Raw genomic sequence first — 16,722 nt, 5'->3', positions numbered from 1 at the left:
CTCCGGGCTGGAAAACGCCCCTTCGCCGCCCCCTGCCTGTGCGCGTGAACCAAGCAGACTTTAGATCTCGCGAGACGCTTTCCCCCTCCCCTCCCCTCGGCTAGTCAGTGCGCGAACGAGAAAGGAGGAGGGAGCTCCAGGCGACAGCACTGCAGTCGCCATTATTCTCTGTTTCTCTGCTGCACCGACCTCGACGATTTGCCTGCATTTCACTTGTTTGGGGCCCATAGGTAATTGGAATTACTGGGACTTGGGTTTTATGGGTTCGGGCGGGGGGATGGCATCTCTGAAAGGCTGCGTTGACGTTTTCCAAGCTTGGGCTTTCTCGGGCCTGTGGCCTTACAGCCTGAAGGGAGGCGCCGGCGGGAGGCGCAGTTTTCGCCTCTTCTGTTGCCTTGATTGATGCATCTCTGGGCCAATCGCTTCGTCCTCGCACCACCGCTGAAGCCCGAGTATCCAATTGGGCGCGACGGCGGGGTGGGAGGGCGTGAGAAGGCGGAGGAGGGGGCCTGCGCCTGTTCTCTGTCTAGCTGTGACCGTCTGAGGCGGCGCGGCCGTGAGGGGACGGCAGATTCGCGCGGTGAGGAGTGGGGCTGAGAGGGCAGCGCGTGGGGTGAGGGTCGTAGCGCAGTTTTTCCGCTTGAGGGAGGCGTTCTAGGGCTGCTTGGTGGTTGGCCGCTTCTCTTAGGGGAAACGTTGACCGGCTTCCCCTCCCCCACCTCCGCCATTTCTCTGAGTGTCTATCTGCTGTTGCGTTGTGGTACTAGAGACTTTGAGGGGCTCGTGAGGCATGTGTCTGTGGGATAAGGTGTACTTTTGGAATATTGGGAACTGGGCGCATTTTATAGGGGGAAGAAAAGCCGGTGGGCGGGTGTCCGAGGCGGTGGGGACGCCTCGGCGCCGCTTTCTTTGTGTGGGGCGCGCCTCACTTGTGACTCTCGGGACTCGAGGTCGGAGCTGGAGCGGGACGTGGAATGGTCGGGGCTGCTTCCGTTGCTTTGTCTTCCCGGTCTGTGGGGGGGGAGGGTGCGGGGGACGAGATCTCGGGACCGCGTGGTGGGTGGGGGAGGGGGTCCGCTCTCGGCTCCGCCTAGTAGCACGTAGTCGCCATTACGCGGGCCGCCATTTCCTGTCGGATCCGGGTGAGGAGAGGTGCGGCGCTTCTACTTGAACTGGCTTTTTCAAGTTTTAACTTGGCTGTTGCCCGTCCGGGTGTTGGGAGGTGGGATTAGGAAGGCAAGGCATGTTTGCGCTCGGCTGGTCGAGCAAATACGGAACGAATTTCTGAGACTTGAGAAATGGTTACAGGACCTGAAGGATGAATCGCGCGCGGCAGCGTTGTCTTTACTGAAAGACGCTCTTGGGGTTCCCCCCCCCCATTAAGTCTGCTTTCTAGATCGTCTACTTGCCCTGGGAATTGAACTGACTGACGGGCTGAAGGGATGTCTTTTCAGTTGGTCGTTAGGAGAGTGATATACATCAACAAACGTTTTGGTAGAATAGGAGGCATAAATGTTGTGACTTTCAGCCCCGTGTTTCTAGCCACTGGTTGGGGGGAGGCACATGTCTTGTCTACCGGTCTTTTCGACATTGTGGCAGTATAATTTTTAGTTTTTTACTGATGATACATATTTACAAAATTTTTAGCCTAATTTAATATTCTGGTAGTCATGGTGTTAGTTCAAGAACTCCACTAGCTTTGTTGAATAATAGTGGTAGTTTGAGTATGATCTTTAATCAACGTTTTAGAATTTATCCTCCACTAGATTGATCTCGTTAGATATGGTTTACATTTGCATGTGTAAACTTTCCAGATTTCAGGGAATAGTGTTTCAAGTCGACGAAGAAACCTAAAAGCAGTTTGAAATTTTAATGTCTTTTGTGATTATTAAGATGCATTGTATCTTATGAAATGTTTGGTAGGCAAAATTGAGGCCACAGAGTTAGGCTTTTTTAGGCTTTAATGAAAGTACAGAATGAAACGAGTTGCTATGGTGAGGGACAATTCCCTGGTTACAAATTATTGTTTTTTCTTTTTTGCAAAAATTGAGATTCCTTGGATTTTTAGACCCAAAAATGAAGAGTGCGTCTACAAATAGGTAGTTTGTCATATTCGAGTCAGTGTTGTGATCAGAAATTACTATTCGGTAATATAAAAGAAGAAAAACTGATTTGTGTTGGTTTTTATAGGCTACTGCAGCAGTAGTGTGTCAGTTATTGGTCCTGCCCAGAACACTACAGTTTTGCTCTGCAAGGAAATATAATAACTGGTATGTTGTAGAAGCAAAGCTCTGTTTTTTAAAGAGTATAATCTGGCAAGATGAACAGCTTATTTTCCAGACAGCCACATATGTACTAGGTTTCTTTATTTTTCAACAGATTGGTGTGTCCATTTAATACAAGAAAATGGAAACTGAACAGCCAGAGGAAACCTTCCCCAACACTGAAACCAATGGTGAATTTGGTGAGAAGACATTTTGTTTAGTTATTTTCCTATTCTGTTAATTTTAATGTCGTTTATAATTAACAGTTAAATGTGTTCTTGGTACCTCTTACATAAATTTTGTATCAGTTATGACTTTGCTTTTATTGATGAGCAAGAAGTTTCCATGCGTTTTGTAACTTCTAAAGTCTCCCAAGAATCTTGGCTTGTGTTAACTTCTGAAGGAAGCATAGACTATGTAGTAGTGCCTTATAGTGCTTTTTCTAGAAGAATGCCTTCTTTGAAATCTGAATTTTAATTTCTAGGTAAGCGCCCTGCAGAAGATATGGAAGAGGAGCAAGCTTTTAAAAGATCTAGAAACACTGATGAGATGGTTGAATTACGAATTCTGCTTCAGAGCAAGGTATGAACTTTTATTCTTGAAAATTTGAATGGATCAAGGTAAATTCTGGTGAAGCTTCACAACTTTATGATGAAGAATAGTGTTCAATTTTGTGATTACAATTAATTGCAGCGAAAGCATTTGCTGTGGTGAACAATTACAGGTCCGACTACTTTAGTGGGAAGGGGAGGGTATGATTCCTTAAAACCTTAATGTTTGTAGCACATACAGAATCTTTGTTTCCATGTTGTCATCCACCTCTGTGATTGATTTTGATATCTGATAGGTTTCTAGTCCTCTCACAAATATATTGGATATGCTTTAGTTAAACTCAGAAGTCACAGGTAGAGATTATTTTTAAAGGTAGGCCAAATAATTTTTATTTCTTTTACTTTTTTTCCAGAATGCTGGGGCAGTGATTGGGAAAGGAGGCAAGAATATTAAGGCTCTCCGGACAGACGTAAGTATAGATTTAAATTACTGAACAAACAGATTCAGTTTATGTGTTTCTAGAATTTTTAAAGGTTTACATCTTAGAAGTCACAATGTAGCTACAAGCCATTTGTAAAAATTAATTACATAGATGATTTCAAGGTTTGCTGTTCCTGTTTTATACAAGCTCAGATTGAGCAGGGTGAAAGGTTTACCTAAACCTTTTCACTTTCTAATAAGATTCCACCAAATTACTCACTCACAAGATAACATAGTGACAGTGTAAAAGCCCTTGATTGCACCATTTCCCATGTGCATGACAATATTACCCAAAACCATCATAGGTGGCTGATTGAACCCAGAACTTTTTCTTTTCCCTTTTTTTTAAAACACCCATCTGTTCTTTAACAGCTTGCACATGGAGCACCAAGATTTTAATGTTGAGGTTGCATGATCTAAATATGGATAAAGAACACTTATAATCAGGAAACCTTTGTCAATGCCTATGAATCGAGTATTCATATTTTATAGTGGGTTGACTCTTGTGATTAGACACATTTAAGTATTGGCAGCATCAGAAGTTAGTGTATTTATAGGACTTGGCTACACCAAAATTTCTGGATTTTTTTTTTCTCATAGTGTACACATTTCTGAATGTTTTTCTTGCTAAAATTGAGGCAAATAACTTTGTGTTGAGTACTTATTTGACAGTATTTCATTTCTCTTCTTGGTCGCAGATCTTTGTATGTTCCTCTTGATACTGTAAACTGAACTTGAAATTTTGTTTAGAATTTTACATACCTGCCTTTTAAGATCTAGGAATGCGTTTTAAAACCTCAGGAAAAGAGTCTTTTATTAGTTGGGATTTTTGGTGTGGGAATTTTTGTTTTGTCTTTTATAAACCTCTCTCCTCTTAATCCAGATGTTCTGGTATTATCTGGGTTATTAAATTCCCCATTTTCCTCAGGAATTTCAGTAAACTTTGAGTCATGACAGGTTTTGTGTCTACCCTCATGAGCCAGCCTGCTACTGAAGCATCGTTTGTTTAAAAAAAAAAAGCCTAGAACCATCATTTAAGATCCTTAAATGTTAAGCCACTGTCAGATATAGAGAAGTCCATTATTGTGTTAGTCTTCAGAACAACTTAAGCTTGTTTCATTAATTGAGAGTATGAGTATAGTTTGTATTAAATTAAAATTTATTGCTTTTCCCCCTTTTCCCTCTCCTTGTTTTTTTGGCCATATATCTCCGTTGCCCATGTACTGGATCGACTTACCCCTGCGTTGCCCACCATGACGTTGGCCCATCCGCCCCTGAACGCCCATGTGAAAACCCTGGTTGGCTATGCCCAAAAATGTGCTCGTTGCCAAACGGGTACCATACTTGACAACTTCTGATTGAATGCCCATGCCCAATGCCAACATCCACGAACGCCAATGACCAATGCAGTACAATGCCAGTGTTTCAGTCCCAGACAGCAGTGGCCCCGAGCGGTATGTCCCAACAGTTTATGCCTCACTGCCTGATTAGAAAGAGAGAAATGTATTTTATTACCTGCCTTTATATAATTAAATAGTATCCCCTTTAGACGGTGTATTGTTTTTCAAGTTTCTGTCTTATTTTCCCCATTAAGTCTTTTTGTCACTGAACTTTTACCGTGAGTTGCCCACCCAAACGATCCACTAATTTTATTTCGATGGAAGGAGCACAGCTTCAAGTGTTGCATATTTGCTGCATTGTAAATCAAATTGTTACCAAAATAGTCTCTCGCTCTGTCTTTGTGGCCCACCTTGCTTCCCAACATTGCCTGTTCATAATTTTTTCTGATGAAATGCTAACTCTGGTTCACTTTCCTTCACTTCTCATTTGTGTTGTCTTTGTTTTGTCTTGCATTTGTATTTGTTTTCTTGCAGAGCCCATTAGTGATCTAATTTCTAACTGGTATCCATAACCTTATTCCAGATACAATGTTCACCACTTGCATATTCCCCCACTTTGCCTAAGAGAAGGTGTGCCAGTTTTACCAATGTAACAGCGAGGGTATCCTTAACTTGGTGGCGGGGAACATAAATATTCAACTCTGCTTCAGTTCTGGTCAATATATTGCCCACTTAATCTGAGCCCTTCCAAAAGCCCATTCTCTCTGTCTCTCTGCCTCTCTGCAAGTCTCCTAATATTGTTATCATGTCTGTATTGGGCATAAATAAAATGCATGTGAAAAATCTAAATAGGTTACTTTAAATGGGGAATATTAAATAATTGTTACTTCTTTAAAAGTTTGTATGACTATTGGTGACAAGCACAGAACTCATTTTTCTTTTCCACCTTTTTTGTACTATCTGGTATTTGTGATGTTTGACAGCATATTGAGTATCAGTGCTGATATTGAAACAATCGGAGAAATTCTGAAGAAAATCATCCCTACCTTGGAAGAGGTAGGCTCATTTTTTTTTTTTTTTAAGATGTATTTGGCAATTACTAGGGGGATTATTTAAAGAATGTTTTATTGGGACATAATGGAAAAGGGAAAGAAAGTGGATATTATTATGAGTTTGTAGCAGCAATATCTTGGAACCTGCTGTATCATGCACAGCATTACTATATATGAAATACTTAAAGATTCAAGCTGGCCACTCTTATAAAGATGAAAAACTTGTGGTTGCGCATTGCCATGGGTTTAGCATATTTTAAAGGATTTAGTCTTAAAGGAAGTGTTTTATGATTATAAAGACATTGGGGACATCATGAAAAGGAATTATTTGTGTTTAACTAGAATGTTAAAATTTTGTGTAATTTATTTAATAAGTATGTAGAGAAGTATAGTCTTACTGTTAGATAAGCAATTTTTCATTATTTAATATAGAGCAAGATGTTATAGTAGCTTTACCAATATATGCGACAATAGCCTGATCACGCTAGACACTTAACCTATTACTCTTATTTTTCTACTTTCAGGGCCTGCAGTTGCCATCACCCACTGCAACCAGCCAGCTCCCGCTCGAATCTGATGCTGTGGAATGCTTAAATGTATGTCATAGTGCCATTGAACCCCACTGAAGTATGGAGCCTGGCCCATAGGATCAATTTTATTTTAACATAGTGTGCTTTTCCCATCTCTACAGAAAAAGGCTTAAAAACATGATACGTGAATGGTCTTACAACTCACTGTTGACCCTGCTCCATGCTGCAGTGGGAATTAACTACATTTGCAAAGTGCTTTGCAGTCATTTTTATTATGGTGTTATTTGAATGTTATAATAATTTTGTGGTAACAGCGACATGCTAAATGGCTGCAGTGTGGGTATGGTGTTGCAGGACCTGAAAATAAAATAGTTTTTTAAGGTGGTGCAGAATGTCCTTTTTGGGCCTGGCTATTGAGGATAATAAGCACATAACTGGTAAAGTTATTGAAATATAAATTCAGGTTGCTCACTGCAACAGTAAATTGTGCTTATAGCTGATAAGTGTCTTTTGGGGAATTATTGAGATGAGTCTGAAATTTTGTAATTCTCCCTCCGCAGTACCAGCACTATAAAGGAAGCGACTTTGACTGCGAGTTGAGACTGTTGATTCATCAGAGTCTGGCAGGAGGAATTATTGGGGTCAAAGGTGCTAAAATCAAAGAACTTCGAGAGGTAAAGGCATTACTTTGTTTTTATCTATTGCTATTTAAAATAACAAGGCTTTGGCAGTTCTACATGCACCTCCTGTCCATTTTTACTTTATTACCAAAATCCTACAATAATTGGTCACATTTTAATACTGGGAGGAATTACTGAATTCAAATGCAAATTAATGAATCTAGGAAGCTTTTTCAGTGTTTTATTTCTTAACTGTTTTTTCTCTTTGTAAATTTGCTATAGAACACTCAGACAACAATCAAGCTTTTCCAGGAATGCTGCCCTCATTCCACTGATAGAGTCGTTCTTATTGGAGGAAAGCCTGATAGGGTTGTAGAGTGCATAAAGATCATCCTTGATCTTATATCTGAGGTATCTTCAGAACAATTTTTGTTTACATTCAATTCATGAAATGATTTCTTTTTACAAATATAGTTCAGAATGTTTGGATTGATAGTCTTTATTTGCCCTTTCCCTAGCAGTTTTTTCCACTATTAAATGGATTTGGTCTTGAAGTAGCACCCTATAGTGCTACTTATAGTTGTACTAGATTGCATGCTTTCTGTTCCATGTTCCTCACCTTAGAATGGATTATACTCATGCCCAAGATAGTGGGTCTCACAATCCCCCCGGGTTAGTCATTTCATGGAGTCTGTTGTGGTATGTGCATTTGTAGTTTTATCATAGATAAAATGGAACAGGGAGTCTGCTGTGTCCCCCCATCCCATTCTCCCCATCCCCCCGCAGGTAGTAAAATTCACTTTTGCTTAGGATTTGCCAAAAGTTTTTTAAATCTCTTCCTTCCTACAGTTATCTTTGCCTAAGTGTTCCTATTCTTGTAAAAAGTACTACCTCCTAGTAAAAATAGTTTGTTGAAGAAGGGTTGATATGAACCACAGCTGTTTTCTTCATCTGTAAGGTTGTTATATTTTTGTTTTTAGTCTCCCATCAAAGGACGTGCACAGCCTTATGATCCTAATTTTTATGATGAAACATACGATTATGGTGGTTTTACGATGATGTTTGATGACCGCCGTGGCCGTCCAGTGGGATTTCCCATGCGGGGAAGAGGTGGTTTCGACAGAATGCCACCTGGTAGGGGTGGGCGTCCCATGCCTCCCTCTAGAAGAGACTATGATGATATGAGCCCTCGTCGAGGACCCCCACCTCCTCCTCCTGGTCGAGGTGGCCGGGGTGGAAGCAGAGCTCGGAATCTTCCTCTTCCTCCACCACCACCACCTAGAGGAGGGTAAGTTTTGTTTTGTGCATTTGCAGATTAACATACAATAGCTTCAATTGGGTTAGATGGGGTGGGTTTTGATTTGTGTGGTCTTTATAAACAGATTATAAACATGATTGTTTGCAGAGATTTAATGGCCTATGACAGAAGAGGAAGACCTGGAGATCGCTACGATGGCATGGTAAGAACTTTTCTATTGATTTTTAAGGGTCTTAAAAATCAAAATTATAATCTTTTATGAAAATACTAGTAATTTTAAAATGTTCTTAAAACATCTCAGTAGCTGGAATATTAAGACTTCATTGAATCTACTCCTGACCGCAAATATCTAATTGCTGCCCACTGTCTGGTTTAGTTATGAAAAATAGTTGGACATATAAAAACAGTAACTGACAAATATAAGTTGTCAATCTTTATCTTCTAACAGGTTGGTTTCAGTGCTGATGAAACTTGGGACTCTGCAATAGATACATGGAGCCCATCAGAATGGCAGATGGCTTATGAACCACAGGTTGAGTATCAGAATTAGTGTGTTAGTAGTAATCTAAGATACCTTAACTACTCACCAGTAAATTTTTATTTTCACTCTTAAAATTTTTTTGTTGTTTCTTGGCATATCGTGTACCTGAATCTTTTTATTACTTTTCTGAGGGTTGTCTTCTGAAAGTTTACTTAATTGGAAGTAAATTAGGGAGAACATGGGAAGGCTTTGATTTTCAAATCAAGGGATTTTTGAGTATTAATGAGTTGTTTTGATGACAAAGTAATGTGTCTATTTTTTCTTTTCTATTTTTAGGGTGGCTCTGGATATGGTAAGTTTTCTCCTTTATGAAATCAAACATTATTTCATACTTTTAAAGTGAACTTAATACTCATTATTTAAATCAGATTATTCCTATGCAGGGGGTCGTGGCTCATATGGTGATCTTGGTGGACCTATTATTACAACACAAGTAACTATTCCCAAAGATGTAAGTATCTCTACTTAAGGAAAATTTTAATGAATAGTTTTTTGTGATCGTTACTTATTTCGTTCCGTAAGTTTACGTTAAAAGTTGTAAGGGCTTCCGTGAGATGTCACTTAGCAGTTTTGAGTATTGTCAAGTAGATACTCAGTGCCCATTAATTTTTAAAAGGGTTTTGAACCTGTAATTAACTTATGTTATATGAATACATCTTAAATCCACACTTTGATTAGCTTAAGGGAAGGGGCGTTTGAACAAATTAATAGGTACAAAATATAAGTAGTAAGTGTACCTTCAAGACGTCATAGATACTGTATTTAAAAATCTTTTCAGTTGGCTGGATCTATTATTGGCAAAGGTGGTCAGCGGATTAAGCAAATCCGTCATGAGTCCGGAGCCTCGATCAAAATTGATGAGCCTTTAGAAGGATCCGAAGATCGGATCATTACCATTACAGGAACACAGGACCAGATACAGAATGCACAGTATTTGCTGCAGAACAGGTCAGTTTGAGTTTAGCTTTTTGTTGACTTATGCATACTAAAAACTTTAAAAGCTTTTTCTTCTCAATTGTTTTTCTTTTAGAAACCATGGTGTTTCAGTCAGTTGGGGACCTACTAAACATTCTAATAGCTTTGCCTTAATTTTCTTCTGCTTTCTTACTAAAAAACGAAGACATTCAGTACTAATCTTGCTGGAAGAAGCCTTAACCAAGCAAACTTCTCATTTCTCTGGTGAAAACTGCTGCCAAAACCACTTGTTATAAATTATACAGAGCCTGTAGAAAATGTAGAAGCTTCATTGGATGTTGGCCTAGTTCTGTGTGGAAGACTAGTGATTTTGTTGTTTTTAGATAACTAAATTGACAACAAATCACAGTCTGCCATATGGCACAGGCCACCTCTACAGGACAAATGATTGGTGCTGTAAAATGCAGCATTTCCCACCTTACTGGCATTTCTTTTGTCTTTTCTACCAAATATTAACGACTTTCAATTTCATTTTCTTAATTCTGCTCTACTAATGTCTGATTTACTATTAATCATTTTTCTTGAACTTTTACATTGCTTTAATTTGTGATAGCTAATGTTTTTTTTTTAAGTCTTCTAGTTGTAATGGACATGTTTTTTTAATTTAGCATTGAATTGTCTTAATGTTGATTAAGATGTTACGAACAAAAATTCTAATTCGTACTTTTTTTTCTTTTCTTTTATAGTGTGAAGCAGTATGCAGATGTTGAAGGATTCTAATGCAAGATATTTTTTCTTTTTTATAGTGTGAAGCAGTATTCTGGAAAGTTTTTCTAAGACTAGTGAAGAACTGAAGGAGTCCTGCATCTTTTTTTTTTTATCTGCTTCTGTTTAAAAAGCCAACATTCCTCTGCTTCATAGGTGTTCTGCATTTGAGGTGTAGTGAAATCTTTGCTGTTCACCAGATGTAATGTTTTAGTTCCTTACAAACAGGGTTGGGGGGGGGAAGGGCGTGCAAAAACTAACATTGAAATTTTGAAACAGCAGCAGAGTGAGTGAATTTTATTTTTTGTTCATTGTTGGTGGTTTAAAAAAAAATCCCCCCATGTAATTATTGTGAGCACCTTGCTTTGTGGTCACTGTAAACATTTTGGGGGGTGGGACAGGGAGGAAAGTAACAATAGTCCACATGTCCCTGGCATCTGTTCAGAGCAGTGTGCAGAATGTAATGCTCTTTTGTAAGAAACGTTTTATGATTTTTAAAATAAATTTAGTGAACCTATTTTTGGTGGTCTTTTTTTTTTTTAAAGACATTTTTCAATGGTGGCTGAATTTCCAATCCACCCCTGAACTAAACACTAAGTTTGATTTTCAGCTCCTCTTTGGATATAAATGCATCTCTTGGATATAGACAGAATATATTGGCAAATTTGGTTGTGGTGATTTCTTGATGGTTTGAAAGTCCACTGCTTGGGAAGAGATTCCATCATACACATACTCATGCTTATAATAAGCTGGGAATTGTTTTTGTTTTTTTGCAAATGCTTGCCCCTACTTTTCAACAATTTTCTGTTAGTTGTGAAGAACCAAGGTGGGGAGCAATACTACAAATTGATATAAGTATATATCAGATGCCTGGTTGGCAGCAAGTTTTATTAATCGATAACATTTGGTTATGGAAGTGGCTAATGCAGAATAAATTCTGATTATTTTTCTTAGATAATTTCTCAACTATAGACTTTAAATTGTCAACCTGCTAGTGTCTATTAGTTAAACTTTGTAAAAAATATATATATACACACTTGTTTTTCCATTGTATGCAAATTGAAAGAAAAGATGTATCATTTCTCTGTTGTATGTTGGATTATGTAGGAAATGTTTGTGAACAATTCAAAAAAAATGAAAAAAAAAAGTTCCTGTGGATGTTTTGTGTAGTGTCTTGGCATTTGTATTGATAGTCCAAAATTCATTTCCAAATAAAACTCCCATGATGCTAGATTTGATGTGTACCCGAATGAGAAGGTTGATTGACATTGTAAAATCTGTTGAAGCATTCCTCTTGTAGGGAAATAACAGTAATCTTAAATTTTATATATATATATATGTGTGTGTGTGTGTTACATATATATATATATATAAAAATATAAAATGTGTTTTGTGTATGTGAAGTACTTTTCGGGAGTTTATAAGTTAAACTTGGTGTAGGGGTGATAGGTAAAATTCTAGTAGTTGAGCTTCCACTTTGTTTAAGCCTAAGAGTGCAATTCTGCCTGCTTTAAATATCTTTTAGAAAAATTCTAGTTTAATGTTTGAGAACATTGGAGATAATGTAGAGTAACTGCAGTTCCTGATTCACATATCGCTAAAATACCTATAAGCCTTCACTTGCTTGGCATGTGCAAGACCTTGGGTTCTATCGCCAGCACTGCAAAATTTTTTTTTTTAAAAAGGCTGGGGTGGGAGGAAATGGTGACTCTGGTAGAACAATACCAAAAATAGTACTGTGAGATAGAGTTTTAAAAAAATCCCAGTATTTCAAATCCAACATCTAGGGCTCCAGGTGGATGCAGTGGCACAGGCCTGCAATGCTAACACCTCAGGAGGCTGAAGCAGGAGGACAGCAAGTTCAGGCCAGCCTCAACAACTTATTGAGACCCTGTCTCAAAACAGGACTGGAGATGTAGCTCAGTGGTATAAGCACCTTTGGGTTCAGTCTCCAGAAAAAGGAAAAAAAAAAGTGAACCCCAAATTGTTGTTTTTTTGTTTTGTACTGGGGAGTGAGTTGTCCAGAGGTGCTTTATCACAGAGCTACATCCCCAATCCTTTTTTTTTTTTTTTTCCTTTTCCTCCTTATATTAAGACAGGGTCAGGGCTAGGGTTGTGGCTCAGTGGTAGAGCTCTCACCTAGCACAGGCGAGGCCCTGGGTTTGATCCTCAGCACCCCATAAAAATATTGTATCCAACTACAACTAAAAAATGTCTTACAAAAAAAACAGGGTCTTACTAAATTGCAGAGGATCTTAGTTGCTGAGACTGACTTTGAACATGCCATCCTCCTGCCTCAGCCTCCCAAGGAGCTGGGATTATAAGGCATGTGCCACTGTCCCTGTCTGGGATCCAAAATTCTGCTGCTGACTGCTCCTTTCAGCAGCTGAACAAATGTAGACCTTGTCAGAGCCTGTGTACACAAATGGACATAATTTATCCAACCAGGCCTCAACATTTGCAGTTAGAGAAGAAATTTGATGTAAGGAAAAGGAGATGACTGGAGAAAGCCTAGACAGTATAAATTTGTCTATTTACAATGGAGAGAATCTGAGTTGAGGTGATTATGTGTACAAATACACATTGGGAAATAAGATGTCACTGGGCACATGTCTGTAGTTCCATTAACTGGGGAGGCTGAGGCAGGAATATCATAAATTTGAGATCAGTCTTAGCAATTTAGCAAGACTGTCTCAAAAAGGATGGAGATGTAGCTCAGTGGTAAAGCAACCCTGGGTTCGATACCTGGTACCAAAATAAATTAAAAATGCCAATGTTTCATGGAGATGGGTTCCCCTCTTTGCAAACCGAGTAACAGACACCATCAACAGGATTATATATTAGTATGCCACTACCTTATGACTTCAAACTTCTCTAATCCCTACCTCACTTTTTGTCTAGAATCCATGAGAATTTCCCGTCTTCTCACCCAATAGTTTATCCTCCATTTTTTCCCTGGTCCTTCAAATTCATATTCATCTCCAAATTCCCAAATTTATTAAGTGTGAGGGAAATAAAAGTTATAGTCACCAAAACCTTTCAAAATTGTTTCAGAATTGGACTTGGTGGCCCAAGAAACTCAGGAGGGTCAGGCAGGAGGACTGGAGGATGTCAAGTTCAGGGAAGTTTAGCAAGACACCCTATCTCAGAATAAAAAAAAAAAAGGGCTTGGGTCTGTGGGGCTGGGTTTGTGGATCAGAGACAGAGCATTTGCCTCACATGTGAGGCACTGGGTTCAATCCTCAGCACCATATTAACATAAATAAAGATATTGTGTCCTATAACTAAAAAAAAAAATTTTTAAAGGGGGGGCTTTGGGCTGTAGCATAGTGGAAGGGTGTACCTGGCTGGGCTCAATCCCCAGTATGTATGTATGAATAAATAAGTAAATAAATGGAATAATTGTGTTATATTAGGCAGGACTTTTTTTTTTTTTTAAATACATGACAACAGTGGAATGCATTACAATCCTTATTATACATATAGAGCATAATTTTTCGTATCTAAGCATGAACATTTACGTCAATTTATGCCATTATATATGTACTTTTTTTCATTACAATTCTTAATACATATATATACCACAATTTTTCATATCTCTGTATATAAGGTATGTTGACACCAATTCAACTTCATACATGTACTTTGTATAATGATGACCATCATATTCCACCATCCTTGCTAATCCCTTTCCCCTTCCCTTTCCCTCCCACCCTAGGCAGGACGTTTTTTGAAAGTATATGTATGAGAGCAAAACTGTTTGAATGCCAAAGGGATGAATTACAATTTTATTAAAAATATAGCATCAGTTTCTCACACGTTTTTCTGTGGAATTTTTCTTTTCCCGTTGCATGAAAGAGAGCAATCCTAGTCCTTGAAGGGCCTCTACTACCCAAAAGGTAAAGACATAGGTTTGGCCAATCAGTCTCTTTTTCCAATCTTGGCAGAATGATGCAAGCAAGTTGTAATAATTACAGTATTTTTCAGCAGCTCTACTATGAGAGAACTTCAAGCAGTTACTGTTTTCAATAGTCTAAAACTGCTTGGTTTCTGTTTTTGAGTCTGGTTGTCCTGCCCTTTCTTCCACCCTGTGAACTTTTCATAACTGTTCAAATGATTTTTTGTTTAGTATATTTCTTTCTCTCTCATTCTCCCTCCCTGCACCCTTTCTCTCCCTTTTTCCCCTCTTTCCTTCCTGGCTGCCATGAATGGAGTAGCAATCCTCTGTCACATCCTCCACCATGCTGTTCTCCCTCACCTTGGGCCCAGAAGAATGAACTCAAGACCACTATAGTCAGAAATTCATGGTCAGAACTTCTGAAACCATGAGCCAAAATACATTTTTTCTCCTTTAAGTTGTTCTTATAGGGAGGGTATTTTGGTCACAGTGATAAAAAGGTAACACAAGGGAAGCAAATTAGTTGTGTCCTAAAATGTTACTTTTCTAAATAACTCCATCTGCATATAAGAGAAACTACACTTTCTCCTCTAGCAGTGTCTATTGTCCATCCATAGCTCTAGCAAACTTTTTTTTTTTTTTTTTTTTTTGGTACTGGGGATTGAACCAAGAGGCACTTAACTACTGAGCCACATCCCCAGCCCTTTTTTGTATTTTATCTAGAGACAAGGTCTTACTGAATTGCTTAGAGCCTCACTAAACTGCTGAGTCTGGCTTTGAACTTGAGATCCTCCTGCCTCAGCCTCCCTAACTGCTGGGATTTTAGGCGTGTGCCACTGTGCCTCGCCTCTAACCAACCTTTACAACTTTTCCTCAACAATACCTCATAAACCCTCTATTTCTTTAGTTACCTGCCATAGCCTATTCATTACAGAAAACTGAAGATATAGCAACAATTGTTGCCAAGAGCTTGACATTTAATTTAGCTCCTGAGAATGATGGTTCTCTTTTTTTAAAATTGTTTTTTAGTTATTGATGGACCTTTATTTTATTTTTATGTGGTGCTGAGGATTGAACCCAGTGCCTCACACATGCTAGGCAAGCACTCTACCACTGTGCTACAATCCCAGCCCAATGATGGTTCTCTTGATGACTGTAATAATCTAATTTGGATACTATTTGGGAGGGGGAAAATGTGATAGAAACACAGAATCATACTTCTTTGTTAACCTTTAAAATGCAAGTTTAGAGATTACTTAGAGGATTACTTCAATCCAGTGCTGTGGCACACACCAATAATCTCAGCTAATGTGGTAGGTCGAGAAGGAAGGAGAATCACAAAAATCGAGGCCAGCCTGGATAATGAGACCCTATCTCAAAACCAAAAAGGGCTGAGCCGGGTTAATCACCAGGTTAATTTGGATCATCATTAAATTGACTCCTATATCTGTTAATGAAGAGGTTGTTTTTGTTTTGCTGCTGTTGATGTTTTTCTTTTTTTTTTTCCTTACATGGAGATTTAATCCAGGGGCCTTGTACCAGAGCTACAATCCCCGGCCCTTTTTTTATTTTGAGACAGGGTCTTGCTAAACTTCTGAGGCTTGGCTTGAGTTTGCAATCCTCTTGTCTCAGCCTCCCGAGAAACTGAGATTACAGGTGTGCAACAACGGGCCCAGCTAATAAAGTTCAAAGGCAATACTTTTTTCATTTATTAATGTCTCCTCAGTAAACTTTTTTTGGGGGGTGCTGGGGATGAACCCAGGGCCTTGTGCATGCAAGGCAAGCACTCTACCAACTGAGCTATATCCCCAGCCCTATGTCTCCTCAGTAGGGCCATCGATAGTTATTACTAGAATGGTATTGGTAATGGACTCATATAATGCCCTTCACTTGGGAAGACTGATTAACCAAGCGTTGAGCCTCAGCCATAATCATTGCTGGGATGGCGGCAGATTACCGAAACCATCCAGCTTCATTTGCAAAACGGGAATCACTACAGCCGCTCTGTCATTACCCCGACGAGATTGAGATTTAGTAATTAAGCACAGGAATAAAACGTTAACAATTTAATACATTTGTGTCCTCATCTGTTTTCCCAAGCCTTCCAACTAATCCTAAATGTTTATCAGACCTCCAAATAGGCCAGGAATTCAGTAAAAGAAGGGAGCCCCCTGCCTAGGGACTGGGAAAGGGGAACCGCAGCTCGGTATCGAACGAACTGGGGATGACTGGGTCCAGGTAAGTCAGATCGACTGCCACGATGCTTGTCGCAGCCAAGGAACCGAGATGCGGGGTGGCGCCGAGGGCATCTCACCCAGATTTTGACCCACGGGGAAAAAAATGGGGCGGGAGCCAGGTGAGAGCATCGCGGTACAACAGTTGGAGTAAACGCTACCCGAAAGGGCGGCGAACCCCAGCGTTCGTGTCCCACCCGGCTAAAGCGGGTGTGGAAGGAGGCACAAAATGGCGGAGCCTCACGTCCGAGGGTGGACGACTCCCTGCCGGCG

At 39.5% G+C, this 16,722-nt stretch overlaps 1 protein-coding gene across 7 annotated transcripts; it reads left to right on the top strand.

Annotated features, from left to right (window-relative positions):
• The first annotated feature begins 78 nt into the window (after positions 1–78).
• Hnrnpk (heterogeneous nuclear ribonucleoprotein K) lies at positions 79–10,834 on the top strand. Of its 7 annotated transcripts, none has more exons than XM_046462413.2 (17): positions 100–230; positions 2,191–2,270; positions 2,380–2,464; positions 2,749–2,846; positions 3,229–3,285; positions 4,707–4,750; positions 5,620–5,692; positions 6,213–6,284; positions 6,779–6,892; positions 7,121–7,249; positions 7,819–8,126; positions 8,244–8,298; positions 8,545–8,628; positions 8,914–8,929; positions 9,006–9,088; positions 9,416–9,585; positions 10,299–10,834. In XM_046462413.2, exons 3-17 carry the CDS (start codon positions 2,407–2,409, stop codon positions 10,330–10,332), a joined length of 1,395 nt encoding a protein of 464 aa, XP_046318369.1. In that variant the 5' UTR covers positions 100–230; positions 2,191–2,270; positions 2,380–2,406; the 3' UTR covers positions 10,333–10,834. The 7 variants fall into 7 exon arrangements, with proteins under 7 accessions (XP_046318366.1, XP_046318369.1, XP_058440996.1 ...); XM_046462412.2 differs by lacking the exon at positions 100–230 and adding an exon at positions 501–580; XM_046462410.2 differs by lacking the exon at positions 2,191–2,270 and having other exon boundaries at positions 79–230.
• The last annotated feature ends 5,888 nt before the right edge of the window (positions 10,835–16,722 follow it).

The sequence above is a fragment of the Marmota monax genome, unplaced genomic scaffold (assembly GCF_021218885.2).
Source record: "Marmota monax isolate L192 unplaced genomic scaffold, Marmota_monax_Labrador192_F-V1.1 WCK01_AAM20220418_F8-fsc00336, whole genome shotgun sequence".
In the NCBI taxonomy this organism is placed as follows: Eukaryota; Metazoa; Chordata; class Mammalia; order Rodentia; family Sciuridae; genus Marmota; species Marmota monax.
The sequence above is the reverse complement of the archived record's forward strand: the minus strand, read 5'-3'. Positions and strand labels throughout refer to the sequence as shown.

Coding starts and splice junctions, on each gene's coding strand:
- Hnrnpk (XM_046462410.2), top strand. CDS start 2,407: ATGGAAACTGAACAGCCAGAGGAAACCTTCCCCAACACTGAAACCAAT. Junction 7,250..7,818: donor TCCTTGATCTTATATCTGAG/GTATCTTCAGAA, acceptor TTTTGTTTTTAG/TCTCCCATCAAAGGACGTGC. Junction 9,089..9,415: donor AAGTAACTATTCCCAAAGAT/GTAAGTATCTCT, acceptor AAATCTTTTCAG/TTGGCTGGATCTATTATTGG.